Genomic DNA, 22762 nt, shown 5'->3' with positions numbered 1-22762 from the left:
CTTCGTGGTTCCTAAGGCCTCATGAGATCCTGGGTTTAAAACCTTTAGCTACCATCTTGGGGCCACCTCCAAGGGATTCCTTCCTATAATTACTTGGTGTGTGTGGGATGGGGGTATTGCACACACCCGAGGGAATAGTTTGATACTTGGAGAGGTTTGGATTCCTTCATTTCTCAAAAAAAAAAAAATAAAAAATGAAAAATTAATGCCATAGGAGAGAAGGCGGGTTTGATCTCATTATGCTAACTTTCTTTCATTCAAACTCTTACATGGAACATTTCAGCCATTGTCTCCCAGCCATTTCAGTTAATTTGCTGTGTTGGTCATAATTATGGTCTAACTAGGTAAGGTCATGATGTGCATGATTAGACACGACTCCTAATTTATGTGTGTTATTTCTATTCATGTGGAATGGATGCACCAAAAATTATGATGTACTACAAGAAAAGCTTTACGCCCCCCACCCTCTCTTTTCCCTTTCTCTTCTAGTACATTTTTTCTTCCCTTTGCCCTTAGCGGTTGCAGATATTTTAGTTAAATACTTTGTTCCATCTTCTTTGGTTTGATTCCTCTTTTTATTTCATGATGTTTATTTTTTAGGGAAAAATTTAGGTATAGTTCCTTAGGTGTTTACCTTAGGTTTCCTTAGTTAAAGTCAAACACACAACAGCATTGAATTTAACTGTCATTGGAAAAGACAACAATGTTTGTGTTGCATTGATCGACTCAACCGTGTGTGTGAATTTAATTGGGGAACCTAAAATATAACACATAAGGAAAAATCTGGATGTTGCTTATGGCCTATTGATCACAATAACCAAAGTCGGGCTGGGTTTCCTTTTTTATTTATAAATATGACTATGTCCTAAAACCTTTTCTTCCCATTCAACTACCCCTCCCAAAAAAAAAAAAAAAAAAAAAAAACTTTTGCCCTATCTGGTGTGTTGATGTAGTGTGGACACCATCATGGAGTTCTAGTCATCGTAGACTGTTTTGAGCAAAGGGAACCAACATTTTTTCCAGTCCTTGGATTTGTTTTCAACACTCTGGTTGTGTTCTTAATGTGAAACTTCATTTGTGATATAAAAGTCTTGGCAAACATGGATTGTTCTGGGGTAAGATTCTGATATTGGGTCCTATGGTCACTTGTTCATTAGTAAGCAACTCTAAAAAATTTAGCAATTATCCTTGTCCATCATCAAATACTAATTGACTGAAAGGTGAGATGCTTTCAGTATTTTATTTTTTAACTTTAACTTTTCTTGAATTTCCCTCTAATATGACCTTCTTTTTTAATTTAAAACTTGAGTTTTAACTTTTAAGTATCAACAACCAATGAGCATGTCATTCAGTGGGATGATGATCTCAGGGGACTTTTTTTCAAAAAAATAGCTGTTGCAATCAATGATGTTTTCTGGTATATGAGAAGTGCCACACATGAGCATGTCATTCAGTTCTGTGTACCATGCCAGTGTCTCTGTTTAGCATATGGTGCAATAGACTCAGCCATGCTGTTACATTTGAGTACTTTTTTTTTTCCTCGGATCCTTATTCGAATTTATATTGAAATTTTCCTAGACAGAAAGTTCTTATTACCCTTGAAAGCAACATGAGTCAGCAAGTAGTAGGCTAGTGACCAGATTCTCAGATTCGCCTTGGTAGTGTCCTTTAGCCCTATAACCTTTTTGGATTAACATGGTAATTGCCTTTTATCTGATAAGATGTTACTATTATTGGTTAGATAAGATGTCTGCTTCACCTGCAGGGTCCTTCCTTTAAAGAGGGCTGCTGAAGCAAAAGCTCAAGCACTGCGTGCAGCTTCTACCTCCAGTTTCAAGTCCATGCTTAGAGAAAAAGGAGATATAACTCTTCATTCCCGTTGGTCCAAGGTAGGTGCAGTTCTACTTCATATTTTGGTCTCAGTTTATTTGCTGGATATAAGTTTATTTATTTATTTTATTTGCTCAATAGAATGGTATTGAACTATGTTCAGGTGTATGTATAGTTTGAGGGTTTTAGAACATAATACTATTAATTTTTAAATTTATCCTTTCCCATCAGCATAAGCTTGTGTGATACTTTATCAAGCATGTGCTCCTTCCCTATTCAGTCCAAAGTTCACGCGTTATCATTGAGTGAGAGGGTCTTGGGTCCATATGATAAAGGGGTTCTTAGACTAGTTTTTTTTTTTTTTTTGATAGGTAATAAGAATATTATTAAAACAAACTGCAAACAAATGCATGCCAATACAAGGTGTTCATGATGGTGAACACAAGAAAAAGCAACAAACACACAAACAGCAACAAAGAACAAGAACAAACTTAAAGAGCAAAACTAAGAGAAGAAATAAACTCGAAAATAGTGGAGCAATCCGAAAAGCCCCAACACCTAGACCAATCAAATAATGTCTTCTGGCATAGAGCTTGTAATTGAACCAAGGATTTCTCAGTATCCTCAAAAGAGCGCCGATTTCTTTCCGTCCAAGCAGTCCACAACAAACAGCCAGGAACCATATTCCAAATGTCTGAATTAAATTTTACGAACCCAAAACTCCAACAATACACCAAGCTTTCCACAGAGCTTGGCATGACCCATTATGTCCCAAAGATCTGAAGCATATAAACCCATAGAGAGTGAGCTACTGGACAGTGGAGGAGAAGATGATCCACAGTTTTCTCATTCCGATGGCACATACAACACCTATTCACCAAAATGCGCCCCCTAAGCATAAGATTATCCAATGTAAGGATCTGCCCATGAACAGCTGTCCACACAAAAAAGGCCACCCTCCTAGGGATCTTAGCTTTCCAAACACCTTTCCACGGGAAATTGGAGGCAGCTGCACCCCTAATGATATTGTTATAGAACCGGGTTTCAAACTTGCCATTCCCTTTGAGAGACACCAGTGAGAAGTGTCACTCCCACCACTCCTAGGGATCCAAGATTGAATTAACTCAATGAAAGAGCAGGCAGCCCCTAATTCCCTTTCATGAAAATCCCTATGAAATCTCAAATTCCAGATTTTATCATTACCACCTTCTTGGTAGCATAATACATCAGAAATGCAAGCTTCCTTGTCATTAGAACACACATACAACTGAGGATAGAGCCTTTTAAGAGAGTTATCTCCAACCCACTTATCATGCCAAAAAAGAATACGAGTGCCATCACCCACCACTAAGGCCACATGGTTGGAGAACCCCTCCCAACCATCATGAATACCCCGCCACAGACCACAACCATGGGCCCTTCTACATATTTTAGTAGTCCACCCCCCTTGACCCTCTCCATATTTAGATACAATAGCCCTCCTCCAAAGATGAGTGCCTTCTCGCCCAAACCTCCATAACTATTTCCCTAACAAGGCTTTATTAAAATGCATTAACTTCCTGATCCCCAAACCACCCAAATCTATCTGTAAACACACCTTCTCCCAAGCCACCAACGGATATTTGAAACACTCCTCTGAAGAGCCCCATAAAAAAATTTCTCTGAATGCGCTCTAATCTATCAGCCATAGCTACAGGAATGACAAATAATGATAGATACTACGTAGGAAGGCTTGAGAGAGTACTCTGAGATTGTATAGTAGGACCATCCTCATATAAGACACCATCTACCTCAATGCTTCTAATGTGATTAGCTCTTCTATGAGAGTTCGCTAGACTATGAAAGAACCTAGTGTTGTTATCTCCCTCCTTCACATACAAAGCACGAGACTTTTGTCTCCAAAAAGTCTCTTCTAAAGCGGCTAAAGCTGCAATATCTCCTTTAACTTGAGTTTGGCGGGATTCTTCCTCATAAGAGAGGCCCAACAATTCTTCCTTAGCATCTAGACCCATTAATTCAGACAGCAAACACTTCTTCCTAAATGCCAAATCTACAAATTCCTCCTTATTCCACTTCTTAAGATCTTCGTTCAGAGCCTTTAATTTTTGAGCTAGAACGAAACTTGGGGAGCCCAAAAAGCTATACCCCTCCCACCATTGTTTAACTCTCTCGACAAAACCCTCAACTCCGAGCCACATATTCTCAAGCTTAAAAGCACAGCGACCCCTATCCACTCCTCCAACTTCGACCAAGAGCGGACAATGATCAGAAATAACTCGAGGGAGCACCCTTTGAGACATAATCCCGAAATGATCCACCCAATCCATAGAGACTAGGGTCCTGTCTATATGGGACATAGCTTGCGGCTCAGCATCCCTAAACCAGGTGAAAGCAGCCCCTTCCAATGGTAAATCCACTAGATAATTATTCTCAATAAAGTCGGAGAAGGCAAACATGGCTGGGCTAAAGGATTCACAACCAAGCCTCTCACAAGGGAATCTAATAATATTAAAATCACCAAATAAAAACCATGCTGTGTTCCACCTGACACGCACCCTAGACAGCTCCTCCCACAAAGCAGCCCTATGATGATCAACATTGGGGCCGTAAAGACCAGTGCAGACCCATTCAAAACCGTCCAAAACTCCCTTAAGAAGAACACTAACAGAGAACCGACCAACAGATACATCAATTTTCTCGACCACCCGTTTATCCCAAATCAGCAAAACCCCCCTAGATGTTTGAACCGCATCCAGTACAGCCCAATTAACGAAGGGACTACCCCATAAGCTCCGCACAAGAGTAGAATTTATAGAAGCAAGTTTAGTTTCCTGCAAACATACAACATCACATCTCCATTCCTTCAACAGATTCTTACAAACCTCCATCTTTTGAGGGTTATTTAACCCCCTAACATTCCAAGAAAGAAGTCTTAAAGATATTAATTACTACCAATAGCCCCAAGACCAGACGACGAACCTCTGTTCCGAGAGAGTCCCATCATAATTAACTGAAGAAAACAGACCCCGCAATTCTCTTAGACCTTTCTGACCAGCTTTAACAGGTGGCTGAATACACCCATCATTGATTACCTCCATACACTCCTGTTCTAATAAACGAAATAAAGCCACACACTGAGCTTCATGTTTAACAATAGGAAAGCCCACCATCTTGCAGAAGCTCTTCATCATTGTAGACACCCATTTCGAATGTTCCACCTTTGATGCATCAACCTTGCCTTCCTCAGCCACCATACTTAACACCAAATCTTCAGCTACCCAAGGGACCCAACAAGACAACGGAACACACTCTAGTGGACTACAGTTGTTCTCCCCAATACCATCAGCATACACAGCAGTCCTACCGGTATGGGCGTCACACCCCTCATTGTCACTTATGCTTAATAACTCCGGAAAAACGTCCTCCACCTCCTCAGACCAAGGATCTGCCTCCCTACCCACATTGTTCAAAGGAGAAAACTGATTTGACACTTGCCACTGATGACTATGGAGAGGACTACCACACACCGATGCATTGACCGGCGACGGCACCGCCGGGTGTGAATCTTTCTCCATTCCGTCAAGCTGCCCAAGACTATAAAAGACCACCGTGTTCGTCGGATCAGCCCCAATCTGCCTCTCAACCTCCCGATCTGACTGGGTAGCCACCGAGGTAGGAGTGCGAACCACCGGAACTGGGCTAGAACGGAGTTTCACCCCCATCGGAGCTTCAGAACCCACCGTCGGCGCCTCCGCCGCTACCCCTTGCTCCCGATCTGACTGGGAAGTCGTCGAGAAAGGAGTACGAACCTCCAGAACTAGGCTAGAAGGGAGTAACACCCTCATCGGAGCCTCAAAACCCATCATCGCTGCCGCTGCCCCGGGCTCCGTCGAGGACTCGCCTGACCCATTCGTGCCTTGAACGCAGACCATGAACTCGTTCACCCCAATGGGATCGAAGGTAGGTACAGCCACTGAATGGGTTATATTTTTTAACGGGAAAGCTAAGGGGTCTCGGGCTTGGGTCTGAGAAACCACAGGCCCATCTTTAACAGGCCTTAGAGCCTTCACATGGTCCGCCCAAGAGACAACTCGTTTGCCTCCATCTGGTTTCCCACTTTTGCTGGACTTGTGAGAATCCAGTGGATTCATCCACAAAACCATCCTTTTACCCCCTTCAGAAAAAGACACCCTCAGCGCCAAGGTGTCAGGAGTCATCTTAAAAATGAAATCACGCATGGGTCTGCCATTTTTTTTAGAAACTGTAACAACAGCAGATTCTCCCACGAACACGTTATGTCCCAAAATAGCTCTAGAATTTTCAAATTTCCTAAACTTCCGCTGGTTGCCATTTTTGAAAAAATTCTTCCCATCATGTCCACTGCCATCCATCTGACCACCACCAGCAACTCCACTGGATGTCCTCCCTTCCCCCCCAACACTGTTAGAACCAGATAGGACACTATCTAATTCTTTAGAGAACAAGCACCACCCAGCCCGGTTTGAACTCGCAGGTACCATAACACAACCACGTCGAGCTCCACCAAAAAACACAGCTATATCCGCAAAAATACCAGCCTTATTCGACCTTCCCCGAAATTCGTAAAACTTATTGTTTTCTCTATATCTTTTGTACAACAACTCCTTTCCTGGTACCCAATCATGAATATCGGCAAAACATGAGAGAATCCATAACATTCCCTTACGACTCAACCAAACGGAACTATTAAAATTCCGATGACTTTTGAGAATGGCATAAGAATCAACCCACCTGCCGTCAAAAGAAAAAGAAAAGGTTTTGGAATCTATGCGGAAAGAACCTTTACTACCCCCTCTGACCGGAAGAGAAGGTTTGGAAGCATAGTTAGGAAGAGGCACAATGTTGGGAAGAGGAGAAGGTAAAATGGTAGTGGTTGGTCGAGGCAAAAAAGGTGGTTGTAGCAGCAGGACAGAGGAAGGTGGGGTGGTCAGTGAAGAAGAAGAGGATGGAATGAAAATAGTGTAAGGAAATTAGTTAAATTTATCATTTTCTATTAGCTCATTTTCTTTTAGCTTAAGGTTTGGGGACAAGTGGCAATTTACTAAGAAATTAGACTTTTTAATGGCTGGAGCATTCTTTTCCCCACAATTTGACATGCTTTTTGGAGGGATTGTTTTGGGTGAAGGTATCCTTTAATAAATTAGTGGTCTTTTAATTCTTTTTATCCTTGGAAGAAGATTTGTATTGGCAAGAGGACCCATTTTTTGACAATGCTAAAGTTAGTAGAAATGGTTGCTTAGCATATGGCATACAATTGTGAGTTGGTGCATGAATAGTCCATAATACAGAGAATGCATGAGCATACATTTTGTTTTTCTTATTTTTTCAATTACATATATAGTATTGATAACATACTTCACATTAAATTAGATCAAGAAGACGATATGGAGTTTGTTTTGTAATTTGAGTTATTATTATTATTATTTTTTAAATTTAATTTTTCATAATTAATCAAAAATTTATTAACAAGAAAACAAACCAAGTACACCGGGAGTGTACTTAGAGAGAAGTACAATCAATTCAAATTACAATGCTCAAACAAATCTAGAAGGGTAAAACAAGGAGGAGAAAAAAAAGCTAACGCTCGATCGAACAAAGTACGAAGGAAAAAAGGCTTTTAGATCAAGGATATTCTGTTTACATCCCTCGAAACTTCTAGAATTCTCTTCTTGCCAAAGACACCTCATAATGCAATGTGGCACAGCCTTCTAGAAAGCTATGTTTCTATGCTTGCTGAAAGAGTCCTTCCAGGCTGCGGATATCTCAATAGCTCTTTTTGGCATAACCCATTGGAGACCAAATAAACAAAATGTCATTTTCCACAGCTCAAAAGCTATAGGGCAATGAAGAAGAAGATGATCCACAGACTCCCCACATTTTTTGCACATGCAACACCAATCCCTAACAACATGTCTCTTCTGGAGATTTTCAGTAGATAAGATCTTCCCTAGAGCAGCAGTCCAAGAACAGAAGGCAACCCTAGAGGGAACCTTCTAATGCCACACCGACTTCAAAGGATATGACATGCCATCAGGCTTTGGGATAGGGAATGATAATACCCACACACCTCAAAGTCCCCCGACTCTTGGCAGGTTTCCAGCAAAGTCTTCCCTTCACCCCTAATGGCCTTGGAATATATAAGATCCATTAATGAAACTAGTGGCTCCAACTCCCATTCTTGAACCGGTCTAGAGAATTGAACATTCCAAATGGGGCACCCCATTAGAGAGATGAAAGAACTCAGCTATTGATGAGTCTTTAACAATCCGGGAAAGCCTCCTTGAGTGGGCAATCACTATTCCATACATCCTCCCAAAATTTCACTATAGTACCATCACCCACATCAAATTGAAGAAATTGGGAAAAAGTAGACAATTCCCATCTTATAGATTTCCATAGACTCACTATAGGAACCCACCCAACACACTGTTAGTGATCCATCTCCCCCACCCCCCCTCTTCAAAGATGAAACTCCCTCTCTTTCCTGTATCTCCACAACCTCTTTCCAAACGAAGCTTGATTAAATCTTCTGAGGTTCTTTATACCTAATCCTCCATTACAAAGCGGTTCACAAATCTGTGCCCATTTAACCAGATGTAATTTATGTTCCTCACCAATCCCACTCCATAAAAAATCTTGCTGTAGCTTTTTGTTAATGTTCCTCAATCCCACTCCAGATGGAATTTATTCTTTTTATTTTTATAAATAATTTTAAATTTTGGTTTAGTATTTGGGAGTTTACTTTTATTAATGATACCAAAATTTGACCTGACAAAGAAAAATCGTGTGAACTAGCCCTTGAACAACCGTCACCAACTTCAGAATCAGTTATCTTATTGACAGTCTACTACTTCAAAAGTGCCACAACCACCAAAAGTGGGACTCTGCACCTCAGCCATTGCTATCATATACTCTCCGGAATAACTGCCTTCTTTTTATATCAATGGACACAAACAATGGTGGCAACCATATCTGATGTGGGAAGCGCAAAGAAGTACTTATTGTAATTTAGTTTTATTTAAATTTGGAAGTCAATTTAATCTATATTGGGCAATTAGAATTTTATTTTAGGTATTAGCAGTTTTTTTTTTTTTTTTATAAGTAAGAATTTTAGGTATTAGCAGTTAATTGGGTTTATTAGTATTTTTTTTTAATTTCTTAAAGTTAAGGGTATTTTTGGAATTCAATAAGGATTTCCTAGTTAGTTAGAATTAGGGTTTAGTCCTAGTATGTCTTTAAAGCACAAAATTTTTTATAAATAAAATTTCTTCTGGAACTCTACCGATGGCCTGGTGCTAACTCTAACCAACCCAAGGTGCTGACTTGTAGAGGTTCTCTCTTGCTTGGTGCTCACTCCTAGGTTACCTATCCTTTATTTTTCTGTTCTGTAATTTTCTTGTTGCATTGTTTTGGTTTCATCTTGCATCAGTATTGTGTCCGTTCCATTTCAATGGACAGAAACACCACTTACCACCATTTTATCCCACCATTATTGAAAATTCCGAGTTTCTTTATTTTTCCTTAGCTTCTGTTTTCCTAGCCAAAGTCTATTTAAGATTTATATTTTACAAAACTGCAATTGCAATTAATATGTGCTTAAATACTCAACCACTCAATTAGGACTTTGAATTTGACTAGTAAGTTGAAAACCAATAAGGTAATAAAGAGTGACTTAGACTTAAAGGAGTAAAGTAACCTGATGCTGTTAGAATTGGAAAATTCTAGACCGAACTCAATCACCAAACTACCCTCAATTTGTAGGAGTTGTTGAAATTACAAATCTGCCCTTGATTACAGAGCTTGAATTGATGAAATTACTAAGTTGCAACAAATTAGTCTTCCATGGTTGCATATGGGGAGGGAATGATTGGGATGTGTAATCACCAGCGAACTCTAGCTCAAATACACCTCCCATTTGATAGGTAAGTTATACATGTTTTGAACACAATGTCAACCTCCACCCTAATCTTACAAAGGAAGGAGGTGCCATTGAGTTATAGCTCATTGACAAATGGCACCTCCTCCCCTTGTAGAGCAAGGTGAAGGATGAGGTTGTGGGTTTAGGACTCACCAAGGCATGTGTGCCAACTAATAAAAAGTGCTTTAGATGTGTATTGAAAAAAAACCCTCTTAGAGTTATTAACACAAATAATAAGCTCAAGGGTATTGAAGGCCTTTAGAAGTGGGGAAGAAGAGACACCTCCCTAATTTGCTGTATTTTGTCAAAGGCTTTATTTACGTATGGATGTTTACTATATAATGTTAGTTCATCTTTCCTCAATATGATAGTTTTGGTTGATGGGCATGTATGCAAATTGTGTGCTAAGGAACTCCACACCAGTGGACATTCAGCATGCCAATTTGAAGATCTTAGAATTACTTGCTGTTTTATATCTTGAAGATCTTAGAATGACCTGCAGAACATTTGGAAGTGATTACAAGGGGTGACATATTTTTCAATCTAAATGCAGGATAAGGGTAATAGTTCAAATAACAGATAAAGAACTTTTTGAAACTGGCTGTGCACTTGCAAATAACAAGCATGAGATAATTGGTCTATTAGATATTATTTATTTATTTATTAATTTTAAAATATGTATGAAAAAATGTATTAGTTTTTCATTGGAGGATCAATTGTGTATTTTGGTTGCTGTAGGTGAAAGATAGTCTAAGGAATGACCCAAGATACAAATCTGTTAAGCATGAGGATAGGGAGTTTTTATTTAATGAGTATATATCTGAACTAAGGGCTGCAGAAGAGGAATCAGAACGAGAAGCAAAATCCAAAAGGGAGGAGCAGGTCTGGAATTTTTCCTTACTTTTCTGTTAGAAACTCCTCTCTCTCTTTCTCTCTCTCTCTCTCTCTCTCTCTCTCTCAGTGTGCTTTATGCTTGAACGTAGATGCTGGAACAAAAATGAAAGTTTACCCATCTGCAATTTTCGTTTTGGTTATTTTTGAATATTTAACCAATCTAGATGCCTTTGCTAAAAATATTCTGTGGGAAAGCATAGTTGAGTTTATATTTGAATTTTTAATAGCCCTTGATTATTTCTTTCAGGTTAAATATTGATTTATTTTGTTAATGTTTTTCATTTAATCTTCTTGTATGGTGCTCAATTTGCCATGTTATGGTTATACCAAATTAACAGATATCACATTATATAGATGTTACATTGCTGATTTATATGGACATGTGAGAATTAAAATTAAAAGAGTGGGTCTGCAACTTGCACTGTTAATTTTACAGGTTGAGAACAATAATAGGTAAAAAATGGAGTGTGCCTTTGTTCTCATGTGTGTATAAGTTAGAATAAGAACTTGTGAGATCTGAATTGATTAGTTATAAAAACATAATGTGTGACGTGTCAAGTGTAAAAAAGGGGAAAATTGGGAGGTAAAAAAGAAAAGAAAGGACCTATTGATGAGGGAAGTCCCTCAAATTTGTTTATTACTTATGCACTTGTATACTTCTGCACAAATATATGTATCTCTGATTGATTATTACTTCAAGGGAGCATAATGGTTTGGATTGTTTATATATATATATATATATTAAAATCAATTCTCCCATTTTGGAGATGTTTGTAGCACTTTAAATGGTTAAAAATGGAACTATATGACCTTTATATATTGAATTTTAATTTTTATGGAAAATGTTTTAAAATTTTGACCTCCTTATACTGATTTCAGGAAAAATTGAAGGAAAGGGAGCGAGAATTTCGGAAAAGAAAGGAAAGAGAAGAACAGGAAATGGAGAGGGTGCGGCTGAAAGTTCGTAGGAAGGAGGCAGTTTCATCCTTCCAGGCTTTACTTGTAGAGACAATTAAAGATCCACTGGTAACATATTTTTATCACTAATGATTCCATTCTTGGTGGTGCTGGACTAGGAATGGTAGTGGTTATGTTGCATGTTAAGCCATCCTTAGTACTCCATAACAAAAAGAAAAAGAAAAAAGAAAAAAGGCCATCTGTAGTACTTTGTGTTTTTAAGATCTGTTGCAATATTAAGATTTTGCTAGGGCCATTGACCGTATGGCTATACAAGTGTGATTACTGATTTTCATGAATGACTTGGGATATTTTTGCATATGTGCAGGAATTTGAGTGAATTTGTTTAAAATAAAGGGACTGAGTATGTTATAAAAGATGTCATGTTCATTTTGTAAATTTACTCTACAAATTGCAGCAACTCGGATGCTTGGAAAATTGCATCACGTGCATTCCTTCCATTTGATATTTGGTGGGTTAGCCTCAAAAGGTTCTGGAACTGTTGGTTCATTGGAAAGGGCATTTTGGTAGATATTAGAGTAGAGATATGGAGCACTTTTCCCTTTTGTGTTACATTTAGTAAGAAAGACATGCTGGGCCTTTGAGGTACTGAGTTTTATAGGATTAATGGGGTTTTTGTTGGATGATTTTTTTCTTTTTTATTTAATAAGTATTGAGATTTATTAAGACCAGAATAAAATACAAGTCACCCAAGAATACAGGATGTATACAACTGGGGACAGTACAATCAAGCATGCAATTGCAATGATCTATCAAATCACTAACCGAGCATAGAGAAAAATTACCCACAATTGACATCCAATATGAAAGAAAAATAATTTTAGATCCAGCAAAGACAGCTCAGAATGCTCAAAGAACTGGTTTTTTCTCTCCCTCCAAAGACACCACAACAGCAATTTGGAACAGCCTTCGAATAACACTAATCTGATGACGTCCAAACCCTTAGCTTTTTATGATTAAGTTGAAGTATATATTAATTTTAGTCTTTGATCTTGGTTTTGTTTTTCTGTTTGCCATTCCTTTGGTACACTCTCCTGTACTACTTGTTGCATCCTTTATGTTTTTCATTGAAAGGGTGTTGGGGGGTGGGGGAAAGAAGTTACAGCAGGTGAAGAGCTTTCAAAATGGTGCCTAGCTATAAATGCTGCCATTATCATTTTCTCGTTTGTCTTTTTATTTATTTATTATTATTTTGTTCTGGATCTTGCATTCCTGCCTTGAAAGTTATAATGTTAAATTTTAATTTATTTGAGAAAAAAAAAAAAGTAAAGAAAATGATAGAGGTTCAATTCCTGGTGGAACCTTTGCTATCTTTCATTTTTCTTATAAAAAAGGATCAAAGAAAATAAAAGACAGTAAAAGGAGAAGTCTGTCACTTAGTATAGTTCCTTAAATTTCATTATATCTACCTGGTAGAAGTGAAATCCTCCTGCTGCCCTACTCCCCATTAGCAAAAGGAAGAAAAAAAAATCTGTTATAAAAATTTACGTTACCATCAACCCCTGGTCACATAATCCTGTTACTGCATCTATCAATCAAATATTTAAGGAAAAATTAGTTTTGGCTTCATCGCCTTGTAGAATTCTTATGCATTATTGTTGTTATTGCTGAGATTTCCCATCATGCCCATTGTACTGTTTAGGGAAGTAACTCCTAAAAAATCTGCACTCTCTCTCTCTCTCTAAACACAGAGGCGTACACCTACAAACACATTATATGCTCTAGGTCTAAGCATTCAGGTCCAATTGGTCACTTGGTTCTTGCTAACTATAGTTTTACAGTTGATTGGGTTTGGTCTTACCCACACTAATTAATGTGTTCACCTTTTTCTTCTACTTGTGATCAGGCATCTTGGACAGAATCTAAGCCCAAATTGGAGAAGGATCCACAAGCACGTGCAACCAACCCTGACTTGGATGTATCTGACACAGAAAAGCTCTTCCGGGAACACATAAAGATGCTGAATGAGGTAATTCTTTGACTCTGCCATGTTTTTTGTTGGGCTGATTAATTATAATATATTTGCAATTGGCTTCTTGCAGCCAGATCTCCTAGAATTGTTGATTATAATGAAGCATTACTGTGCACTTCTAACTATATTAAACTATACCCTAAAATCTTGGTTTCTTTAGTAAATGGATGGGAACAGGGTAGTTTTGAGGTTGAAATCCTAACAATTAAAGAGAATAAATTTTTTAGTGTATATATATAAATCGATAGTTGGGGGAGGGGGGGATTCAAACTTTGGATGTTTCTAACATCCGTTGGAAACACCAAGAGGTGCCAACCAGTTGGACTACAAAATGTTTTGTCTGGGTGACATTTGGCTTGAGATCTGAAGTGTTCACCCAACTTGGATCATACGCCAACTCCTTTCGTGTCCAGTCCCAGGTATTTGTTCAATGACCTGATATCTCTCAATCTAAATACTTTATATTAAATTAACATATATAAAAAAAAAAACTTTACATTAAATTAATTTTAACTGACTAGTACTCCACACATTTTGTGTCAGACGATGCTGTTGGTATGTTTAAAATTTGTATGCAGTTTTTGACTTGTAGAATTCAGAATTTGTGCAGCTGGAATTGTCAGTGATTTAGGTTCTGATGAATTATTTTTGTAAAATAGAAATGCAGTAATAAGTAGAGGGTTAAAAACAAGCAGATGGTAGTTGGATTTTGTGATTAAAAAAATAGAGGGTTGGTGGATTTTGTGATACAGAATTACAGATACATTATACATATAACGGATAATATAACAAAAAAGGCAGCCTTTAAATTTTGACTTTATCTATATTTTTATCCTAATATATATATATATATATATTTTTTTTTTTATAAAAAAAAACTTGATTAGCCATTCTCTATCTGGTTGCCAATTAGAGCATATAGAGCTAACATAAACTTTTTTTTTTTGGTAAGTAAAAGCCACCTCAAGAAAGATATGTTGCGCAAGGTAGCATAATGAATTGCTATAAAAAAATTACTAAAAAAAAAAATGAATTGGTAATTCTGTTAGGATATCACTATCATTAAGACCCATGACTGTGGACCATCACAAAGTAATCTAAGAAAGAAGTCTTCAGCTGCATCTTCGATGCTTTGACATTCAAAACAGCCCATTACCTCTCAAACACCATTGCAATTTATATGCCTATGTGGCATACTATAGTACAATAAGCTAAGCACGGAAGCAACAGAGTCCAATTCCCAATCATTAAACTGTTGAATTAAATAGTCGTCCCAGTGACTCTCACTTGTCAAACAGGAAGATACAGATTCATCAGAGTCAATTGGAGGTGAATTCAGGTTTGGGTAGAACTCCTTCAAAGGTTGGTCCTCACACCACCTATCACGTCAACACCTCATCCGTACCCCATCTCCCACTTCAAAATACATACGGAGAGCAAATATATCCCCATCAGCTCTATACTTTTCGATAAATTATACTGGTGAGTTCTATTCACTGGCTGCAAAATGCCATAGTCACTTCCCTAGGAGGGCTTGATTAAATGTACCCAATTTGTGCACCCGCAAACCACCATAAACAATTGGGGAGCACACTATCCCAATCCACCAGGTGAAATTTAAACTCCTCCCCCAATCATCTCCATATAAAATTCTTTGCAATCTCTTTGAATGGTCTGACACAAGTTGGGATAGTAAATAATGAGAGGTAGGTAGTTGGGGAGACTGCAAAGTGTACTCTTTTGTAAGGTTAGCCTGCCCCCTTTTGACACTCTTTTCCACCTCGCTAACCATCTCTCCATTTCCTCTATAATGGGATTCTGCACTGTCGAAGCCTTAAAGGACGCGCCCAAAGGCATGCCCGGGTAATTCGTTGACAAACTCTTGATTTTGCAGTAAAGAGTATCAGCCAACTCCTCCAAGCCCCCAAATCTCCTACTGTGACTACTTCACTCTTGTTCAAATTGACTTTCAACCATGTGACAGCCTCAAAACAAGTCAATTCCATTCAAACATAGAGGAGTTGCTCCCTTTTTGTATCATAGAACAATATTGTGTCATCAGCAAACAACAAATGTGATGTCTGGAGTCCTCTATTGATTCCCACCCCAACATTGAAGCCAGATATATGACCTATACCCCTGTCCTATGCAACATCTGCCTTCTAAACCTCCATCATTAAGAGAGAGTAGAGGCGAAAGAGGGTTGCCTTGTCTTAGGCCCCTCAAGCTATTGAAGAAAACCCATTGGTGAGCCATTAATGAATACTGTGAAGCAGGCTATCGTAATGTACGAGTGAATTCAATCCCTCCATCTTGGCCCAAACCCCATTCTCCCTAAAAAAAAAAGTGAAAGTTTTCCAGATAACATGATCATAGTCATATTTCCATTTCAATATCTATTTTGCAAATCCGACCTGGAACCTGTATCATCCTGAGATTGCTCATTCTTCCATAACTATAAATAGATCTGCATTTTGATTGATGTATTTGCTCTTGGCTCCAATTGAACAAGAGCATATGTTGTTTTGATTTAAATAAATTTACGTTATATGAGAAATAATTATTTTGAGGCACTGGTTCCAGAAGATCAACTTTACTAAGTTTTGGTAGGTTCAGAGATGGGAAGCTGAATGCATTATTTTTCTTAATACTTTGGCATAAATTATTTGAATAGATTTGGTTGTAATCTGGTTGCAATGCATTGAATACATATGTTCCATATGGCCATAAATTATAAGATATTTCTTATTGCTTACTATGAAGGAAGCAGTTTTGAAAAAAAAAGAAAGATAAAAAGCAAAAACTAAAGATAAGGAGGGGGGGGGGGGTGTGTGTGTTATGTCAATGACATTCTCTTACCTTATTTGTGCAATTGATCATATGGTGAGTGAAGTATTGCATTTTGCAATGCTGAAGGCAAAGCTTGAAATGTACTTTGGCAATTTGGCTATGTGGCCAGTGTGACCCACTTAAACGCATTTGATTAATTTGTTCTTTAAGCAATTCACACAGTTGTTGTAGCTCACATACTGTGACAGTGGATATATAAATCGACCTTCAAGAGACTGATCTCACTGGTTGTCTTTTTAGCGATGTGCACAAGAGTTCAGATCTTTGTTAGCTGAAGTCTTGACTGCTGAAGCATCTGCCCAAGATACAGAAAATGGGAAAACAGTCCTCAATTCATGGTCAACAGCTAAACGCCTTCTAAAGCCTGATCCTCGATACAACAAGATTCCAAGGAAAGAGAAGGAAGTCTTGTGGCGGCGGTATGCTGATGAGATGCTGCGGAAGCAAAAATTGGCACTTGATCAGAAGGAAGAGAAGCATGTAGAGTTAAAAAGTAGGAGCTCTGTTGATTCTGGGAGGTTTCTGTCTGGATCAAGAACCTATGAGCGAAGATAGTCGTTTGGGTTAGAAAGTAGGTTTTGATTTTTTTCCCCCACAACTCCTCTTAGTTTCATATTTTTGTTCTTTCTGAGGAGGTCAGTCTAATATACTTTGTGAAAGCTGTATTATATGAACTAAAACAAACTGATTTTTAATCCATATTTCTTAATTGAGTTAGCATATTTTTAATTTTTTATTTCCATGTTTAAATGCCCCAGGCATATACATTTTTCATTTTTGTCAGGGTGGCAAATAATCTCGGTTCATCATATTTGAATCTATCTAAGTTTTCTTTCGGACACAAATTGGGTTTTATTTCTTTTCTTTGTAGATTGCAGTCAAATTTTGGGGAAGTTATACTTTATCATCCTAAACTATATCCCTAATTACATTTTGCACTCTAAACTTCTCGAATGCACATTTTGTACCAAAAACTATGATTTTTATTCCCCTAAGTTTCCATATGGGCTGAGATGCATCCTAATCAATTTATATACTGTAGTAGGATTCAGTTCCACTTATTTTATCTACATTATTCATGTGAATGGTTCCTAAAGTGCAATATCATTAAAAGTAATTTTTCTTTTGACTGAGTTATTAAAGTATGATTAATGGTTAAGAAGCCCTGTTAAATGACTATTATGTTTTAACCAAAAAAAAAAAAAAAAAAAGACTATTATGTGCTTTTTTTCAATTTTCATCTAGTGTCATCTACCAAAGCAATTCATGGCAAAAGCTTGTGCATATCCTTTCTTAGCATTTTTGTTTGTGTTGGAGATGAATTGCTTGAAAAGATCACATTGAAAGATTGAATTTGCTGCCTTGACTTAGGGGTTGTAAAGAGTCAAATCGAGCCAAGTATTAAAATTTCAAATTTGTTAATTTAATTTTATTTCAAACGAGCCGAGCTCGAGTTTATTATCAAACAAGTTTACATACATGTTCAAGCATGGTTCATTTTTTAGTAAAAAAAAAGTTTTGAGCTTGTTTATGTGCTAATTGATTAACTTAACTTTTTTTCCTCCCAATATATAGTTAAATTGAATAAAATTCTTACTCCTTCACAAACCTATGAATTTTACTACAAATGAACTATTTATATTATTAAAATAAACTACAAATATGAATTTGATATTATATGAACTTAGTCACAAATTTATACAATTTATTTTCAAGTCTATATAAATATATTTTTGAACAAATATACATATAAAAATATAATACTACATATAGTTATATCCACCCTGCATGTTCATAAGCTTGCTTACGAGCACATTATTATTTTCAAATTCGGCTTGTTTAATAGTCGATTCTAAACTTGTGCTTGGGCTTGACTTGTTTGCTAAATAAACGAACATGTACAACCAATTTATTGAGTTGAACTTGAGCTATTTATAAACAGCTTAGTTCATTTACAGTCCTATACCTCGTAGGTTGCCACTGTAATCCAAAGCTCATTTTCTTGTTTTAGTTATAATTTCAATATCTAGGAGAAAAAAAAAAAAATCTAATATGTCATAAGAATATGGCTTGTAGGGAAAATATTGCAATAGAAATTGACAAGAAAGTCTCTTAAGCCAAAAATTTTCTCTTTTGTTAAGAGCTTTGTGAGTATAATTTATTGCAATGGCATAGCATACTATAATTTATTTGAAAAACCTTTTATAATTGTAACTATTAAATTATCAAAAATGAAAATTTTCTCTTCTATAAGCAATTTATTAAACTGTATATATCAAACAATATCAGTGTGGAAGCAACCTCCTCAACATTAGATTTAGGTGCATCATTATGTTGATCGTGCAATGCCTATTTGAAGCTTTGTTTTCCAAAATCAAGCTTTGTTTTCCAAAATCACGATTGAAACTGCTATGATTGTGCGAGTCTTGGACCCTATTCCTCTAGATTTTGACCCTTATCAATTTTACACTATTTAGTGTTTTCAAAAACTTGTTGGATCTTTGAAGGGGCCTTTATTTATATTTTTATCCTTTGACACGTGTTTGGTTGCTACCCGATGCTTCACTTGGTCTAGGCTTAAGGCTAAGAGTTTCAGATTAGTTGGCCTGATCCTTTTTGCAAAATAGGTCTGATTCTGTGAGAGGAGCCATTTCTCCCACGCAAACCGGATTTTCACATTAACAATTAATGGGTAAAATACCATTTTGGTCCCTAAACTTAACTAAAAGTTTGTTTTTCGTCCCTAAATTTTAAAAAGTTATTTTTTTTATCCCTAAACTTTGTAAAGAGTTTTTTGAATAGTATAGAGACAAAAATAAGAATGAAAAAAAAACTTTTTCAATAGTTTAAGGATGAAAAACAAACTTTTAGTAAAGTTTAAGAACATAAATAAAACATTTTGAATTGTTTAGAGACGAAATATGAACTTTTCAATAGTTTATGGATGAAAAAATGAATTTCTTAAAGTTTAGGGATGAAAAACAAACTTTTGGCAAAATTTAGGAACCAAAATAGTATTTTACCCACAATTAATTAAAAGCCTCAAAGAGAAAAAGTAGAGGTATACAGCTTTGTAGGAGTTAGGTTAATATACGATTAATCTGTATACTTTAAAATTTCCTAAGGGATTTCATATATCTATATGTATATATTAGTTGATGGTTGTTTTCATGTCTTATTTTTAAAAATCCTAATTCCAATCGAGCCAAACCTCCTCGGGCCCAAATCATGTATGAATTTTATTTTTTTAAGCATGATCTAAGTTCAAGCGCCATTACACAAATTTGAGTGAGTGTGGTTTGAAGAGCATGGGTAAACTCTTTTAGACTACTTTTATGAGCCCAAGTCATGTGTGTTATGGATAGGCTGGGGACATTTGTAGCACCTAATGCTCATGAAAAGTGGGTAGATACTCGAAATTCACCCAAATGGAGACCTATAGGTCCTGCTGTGTGTGGTTAAAGTTTCAAATAAACCATTTTTAGGCCCCTGGAATAAGCTGACTCCGTGGCCAACTTTTGATGTGTTATGCCATAGACAGCAGCTCTCTTGCGAGTTGAATCATTTATGAATATGCAGCCAATCACGTTTGGTCAAGCGTTTCCTTAATTATGACAAAAAACAACCTATTCCTTTACCTAAACAAAGGCATTCTGAAACTTCCTTCTTGTTCAATAACATAGGGTCAATAGCTTCACTTATTATACATATATTAGCCCTTAAGGATGTTCCAATCTTGGTTTAAAAACTCTCAATAAGATCAACACAACTAATTTTCTCCCCTTTAACCCTAACTTAAGAACAAAAGTCTATTTAGTAACGAGCTAGCATTACTATTTTGAGGTCTTAGGGTGAAAATAATAACAAGGAGTCTTCTCTCTTTCCCTCACCACCTCTTTTAAACTACTCTTCTTGTTGTATGTGAGAAACAGTTCTAGACTTATGTTTTATAAATATTTTTCTACCCTTTTATTGTTCAACACATTGGTTCCATTCTTGTGAGGCACCATTAGGTATAGTAAAAGATACACTAGAAAAATTTGAAAGACAAAAGAGCCTAATAGAGACAAGTAAGAAAGAAAATAGTATTCTTGAAGAATCTCCACGTAGGAAGTTAAAAGATAAAATAGAACAAGAAAAGACTAGTACAATAGTACAAGACAAAGTAAAAGAAAAGATTGAAAGGCAGAATAGTGAAAAATTATGTAGACAGTTAGATACAAAAGATGTAGTAGGAAAAGTTATAAAAGACATGGAAAAACCAAAAGCAAATAGTAGTCTTAAAGAATCTCTATGTAGGAAACTTGAAACAAAGGATGAGATAGGAAAAGTCAACAAAGGTAGGAAAAACAATAATAATGATAATTTAAAAGAAAAAGCAAATAGTGATAGTGTAGTGTAGTAAAAGTAAAAGTGGAAAAAGTGGAAGTAGTCAATAAAGAAGACAAGAAGTGTAATAGTTTAAAGGAAAAAATTGATGAAAGGCTAAAATCAATTGAAAGAGATATAATACAAATGGATAGCTTGACAGAATTAACTAAAAAAATGAAAATTTTAAATACACCTTTAGAGATAGATAGAGAAAAAGACATAATAGTTTTAAATACTACTGAGTTCTTTTCTCATGCAAAGGCTCTCGGCCATTTTAGGCCTATTTGCAGGCCATCTTGCAATAGGCTATTCTCAACATTTCTATCATTTCCTAAAAAAGAAAAAAAAGATTTGGGTCTTGTTTGGGCCTTTTCTTACCTTATTTAAAGGCTATTCCAAGCTAGGACCATTCTTGGCCTTCTCTTATTCCTTTTTCAAGGAGGGTTGGGCCGACTTCGGGCCCTCTTGTCATTTAATGAAGAGATGCTATGCAAAAGGTTGCCATCCCAACCATCTATACTCATTCGATCTTCTATTCTAAAATGGTTTTGGCCAGGCCTCAGACCATATACTATTCTTGGTATTTTGTTCTTTTGAGGTCCAAATTCTTTGGGCTTCGGGTTTCACTCATGGGCCTGAACTTGTGTAACAAATTAGGTGACAACAATTTCCAAGAGCTTTATATCTCAACTAGCACTTCATGGTATTTTCAACTAAGACGTCTAATGTTTAAATCATCCCTCTCCCAACTATCAAATTATAATAAATAAATAAATAAAATCTTATAGGAAACTCTACTGCACTAGTAATTTTAATGTTCAAATCATCCCTCTCCCAACTATCAAATTATAATAAATAAATAAATAAAATCTTATAGGAAACTCTACTGCACTAGTAATTTTAAGTGATCGTCAATGAAATAGAATTAATGCTTAATTGTGGAATCATGTATCTCACTCTCATAGTTAATCATTCCATTACAGGGATTTTTATTGGATCTATTTGTTCTTTAGGTTAATGAGATTACTTTGTTACCAGTTACATAAAGAAAGAGACACTTTATTATAAAGAAAAAGAAACTATATCGAATTCGTTGTTGTCTATCAAAGGGTTACTTGTGAAATAAAGAAAATAGTAGGGCAAGACAGAGAAATATGAGAATGGGGTTTATCTGATCTTTTCCTCCTAGTGGTCATCCACACATACACATATTGAAAGAGTAGAAATTGGACAAAGTAGAAAACCAAAAAGTAGTTACTGGTTGGCCATCTTTTTTATAGCAATCTAACTCTTACAAAGTAGCTCAGAAAGTGACTTTGTTAACACTTAGCTTTTTGTAAAGGTTCATCAAATTTTTTGAATGCTTATTTGATCCATCCACCTGGTTGATAATGTTGGGACATTTTTCATCGTTGTCTAGTAGAGGCCAAAAAAATTAGGACTTTGGTTGTCCTCAAGGACTTCAATGTAATTTGCCAGTAAAGACAACTCACACTAGGGCAGGCTTTAGGCTTAGACCTAAGGCCCCAAAAATTATGGGATGATAACTATTTTTATTTTTATTTTTTAAGGTAATGTTAAGGAAACAATTTTTTTTATTTTTTATTATAAAACTTCAAGAAAGATCGGTGTAAATTTACTCATTTATTTATCCCCCAATTCAAATCCTAATTCTTTTCCTTGATGGTTCCACATCGGAATCGTGCAATAACATAAGAAAAGAAGCAATCCAGCTTTTGGGGGAAAATGACTTGCGCAAATGCTTCTTTTTTAGGGGAAAATAAATCAACAATCTCCAGCAACTCTTGAAGATCTTAAGAATTCTCTGTAGTTTATTACACCAGATGATCTCAAAGAATTGAGTCGATGCATCTAACAAATTCTGTCTAAAGCAATTTACAGATATATAA

General features: G+C 36.5%; 1 protein-coding gene across 2 annotated transcripts in view; it reads left to right on the top strand.

Moving 5' to 3' along the window:
• Positions 1 to 17217, top strand: part of LOC115981853 (pre-mRNA-processing protein 40C) — a 29199-nt gene extending 11982 nt beyond the window's left edge. For both annotated transcript variants that reach the window (XM_031104257.1, XM_031104256.1), the window contains exons 12-16: positions 1766 to 1889; positions 10526 to 10669; positions 11561 to 11707; positions 13506 to 13628; positions 16722 to 17217. In XM_031104257.1, the coding sequence (XP_030960117.1) occupies positions 1766 to 1889; positions 10526 to 10669; positions 11561 to 11707; positions 13506 to 13628; positions 16722 to 17036 (853 nt within the window). In that variant the 3' untranslated portion in view covers positions 17037 to 17217. The remainder of the gene's footprint in view (positions 1 to 1765; positions 1890 to 10525; positions 10670 to 11560; positions 11708 to 13505; positions 13629 to 16721) is intronic.
• The last annotated feature ends 5545 nt before the right edge of the window (positions 17218 to 22762 follow it).

The sequence above is a fragment of the Quercus lobata genome, chromosome 3, assembly GCF_001633185.2.
Source record: "Quercus lobata isolate SW786 chromosome 3, ValleyOak3.0 Primary Assembly, whole genome shotgun sequence".
Taxonomy (NCBI): Eukaryota; Viridiplantae; Streptophyta; class Magnoliopsida; order Fagales; family Fagaceae; genus Quercus; species Quercus lobata.
This window is presented reverse-complemented; position numbering and strand designations above follow the sequence as displayed.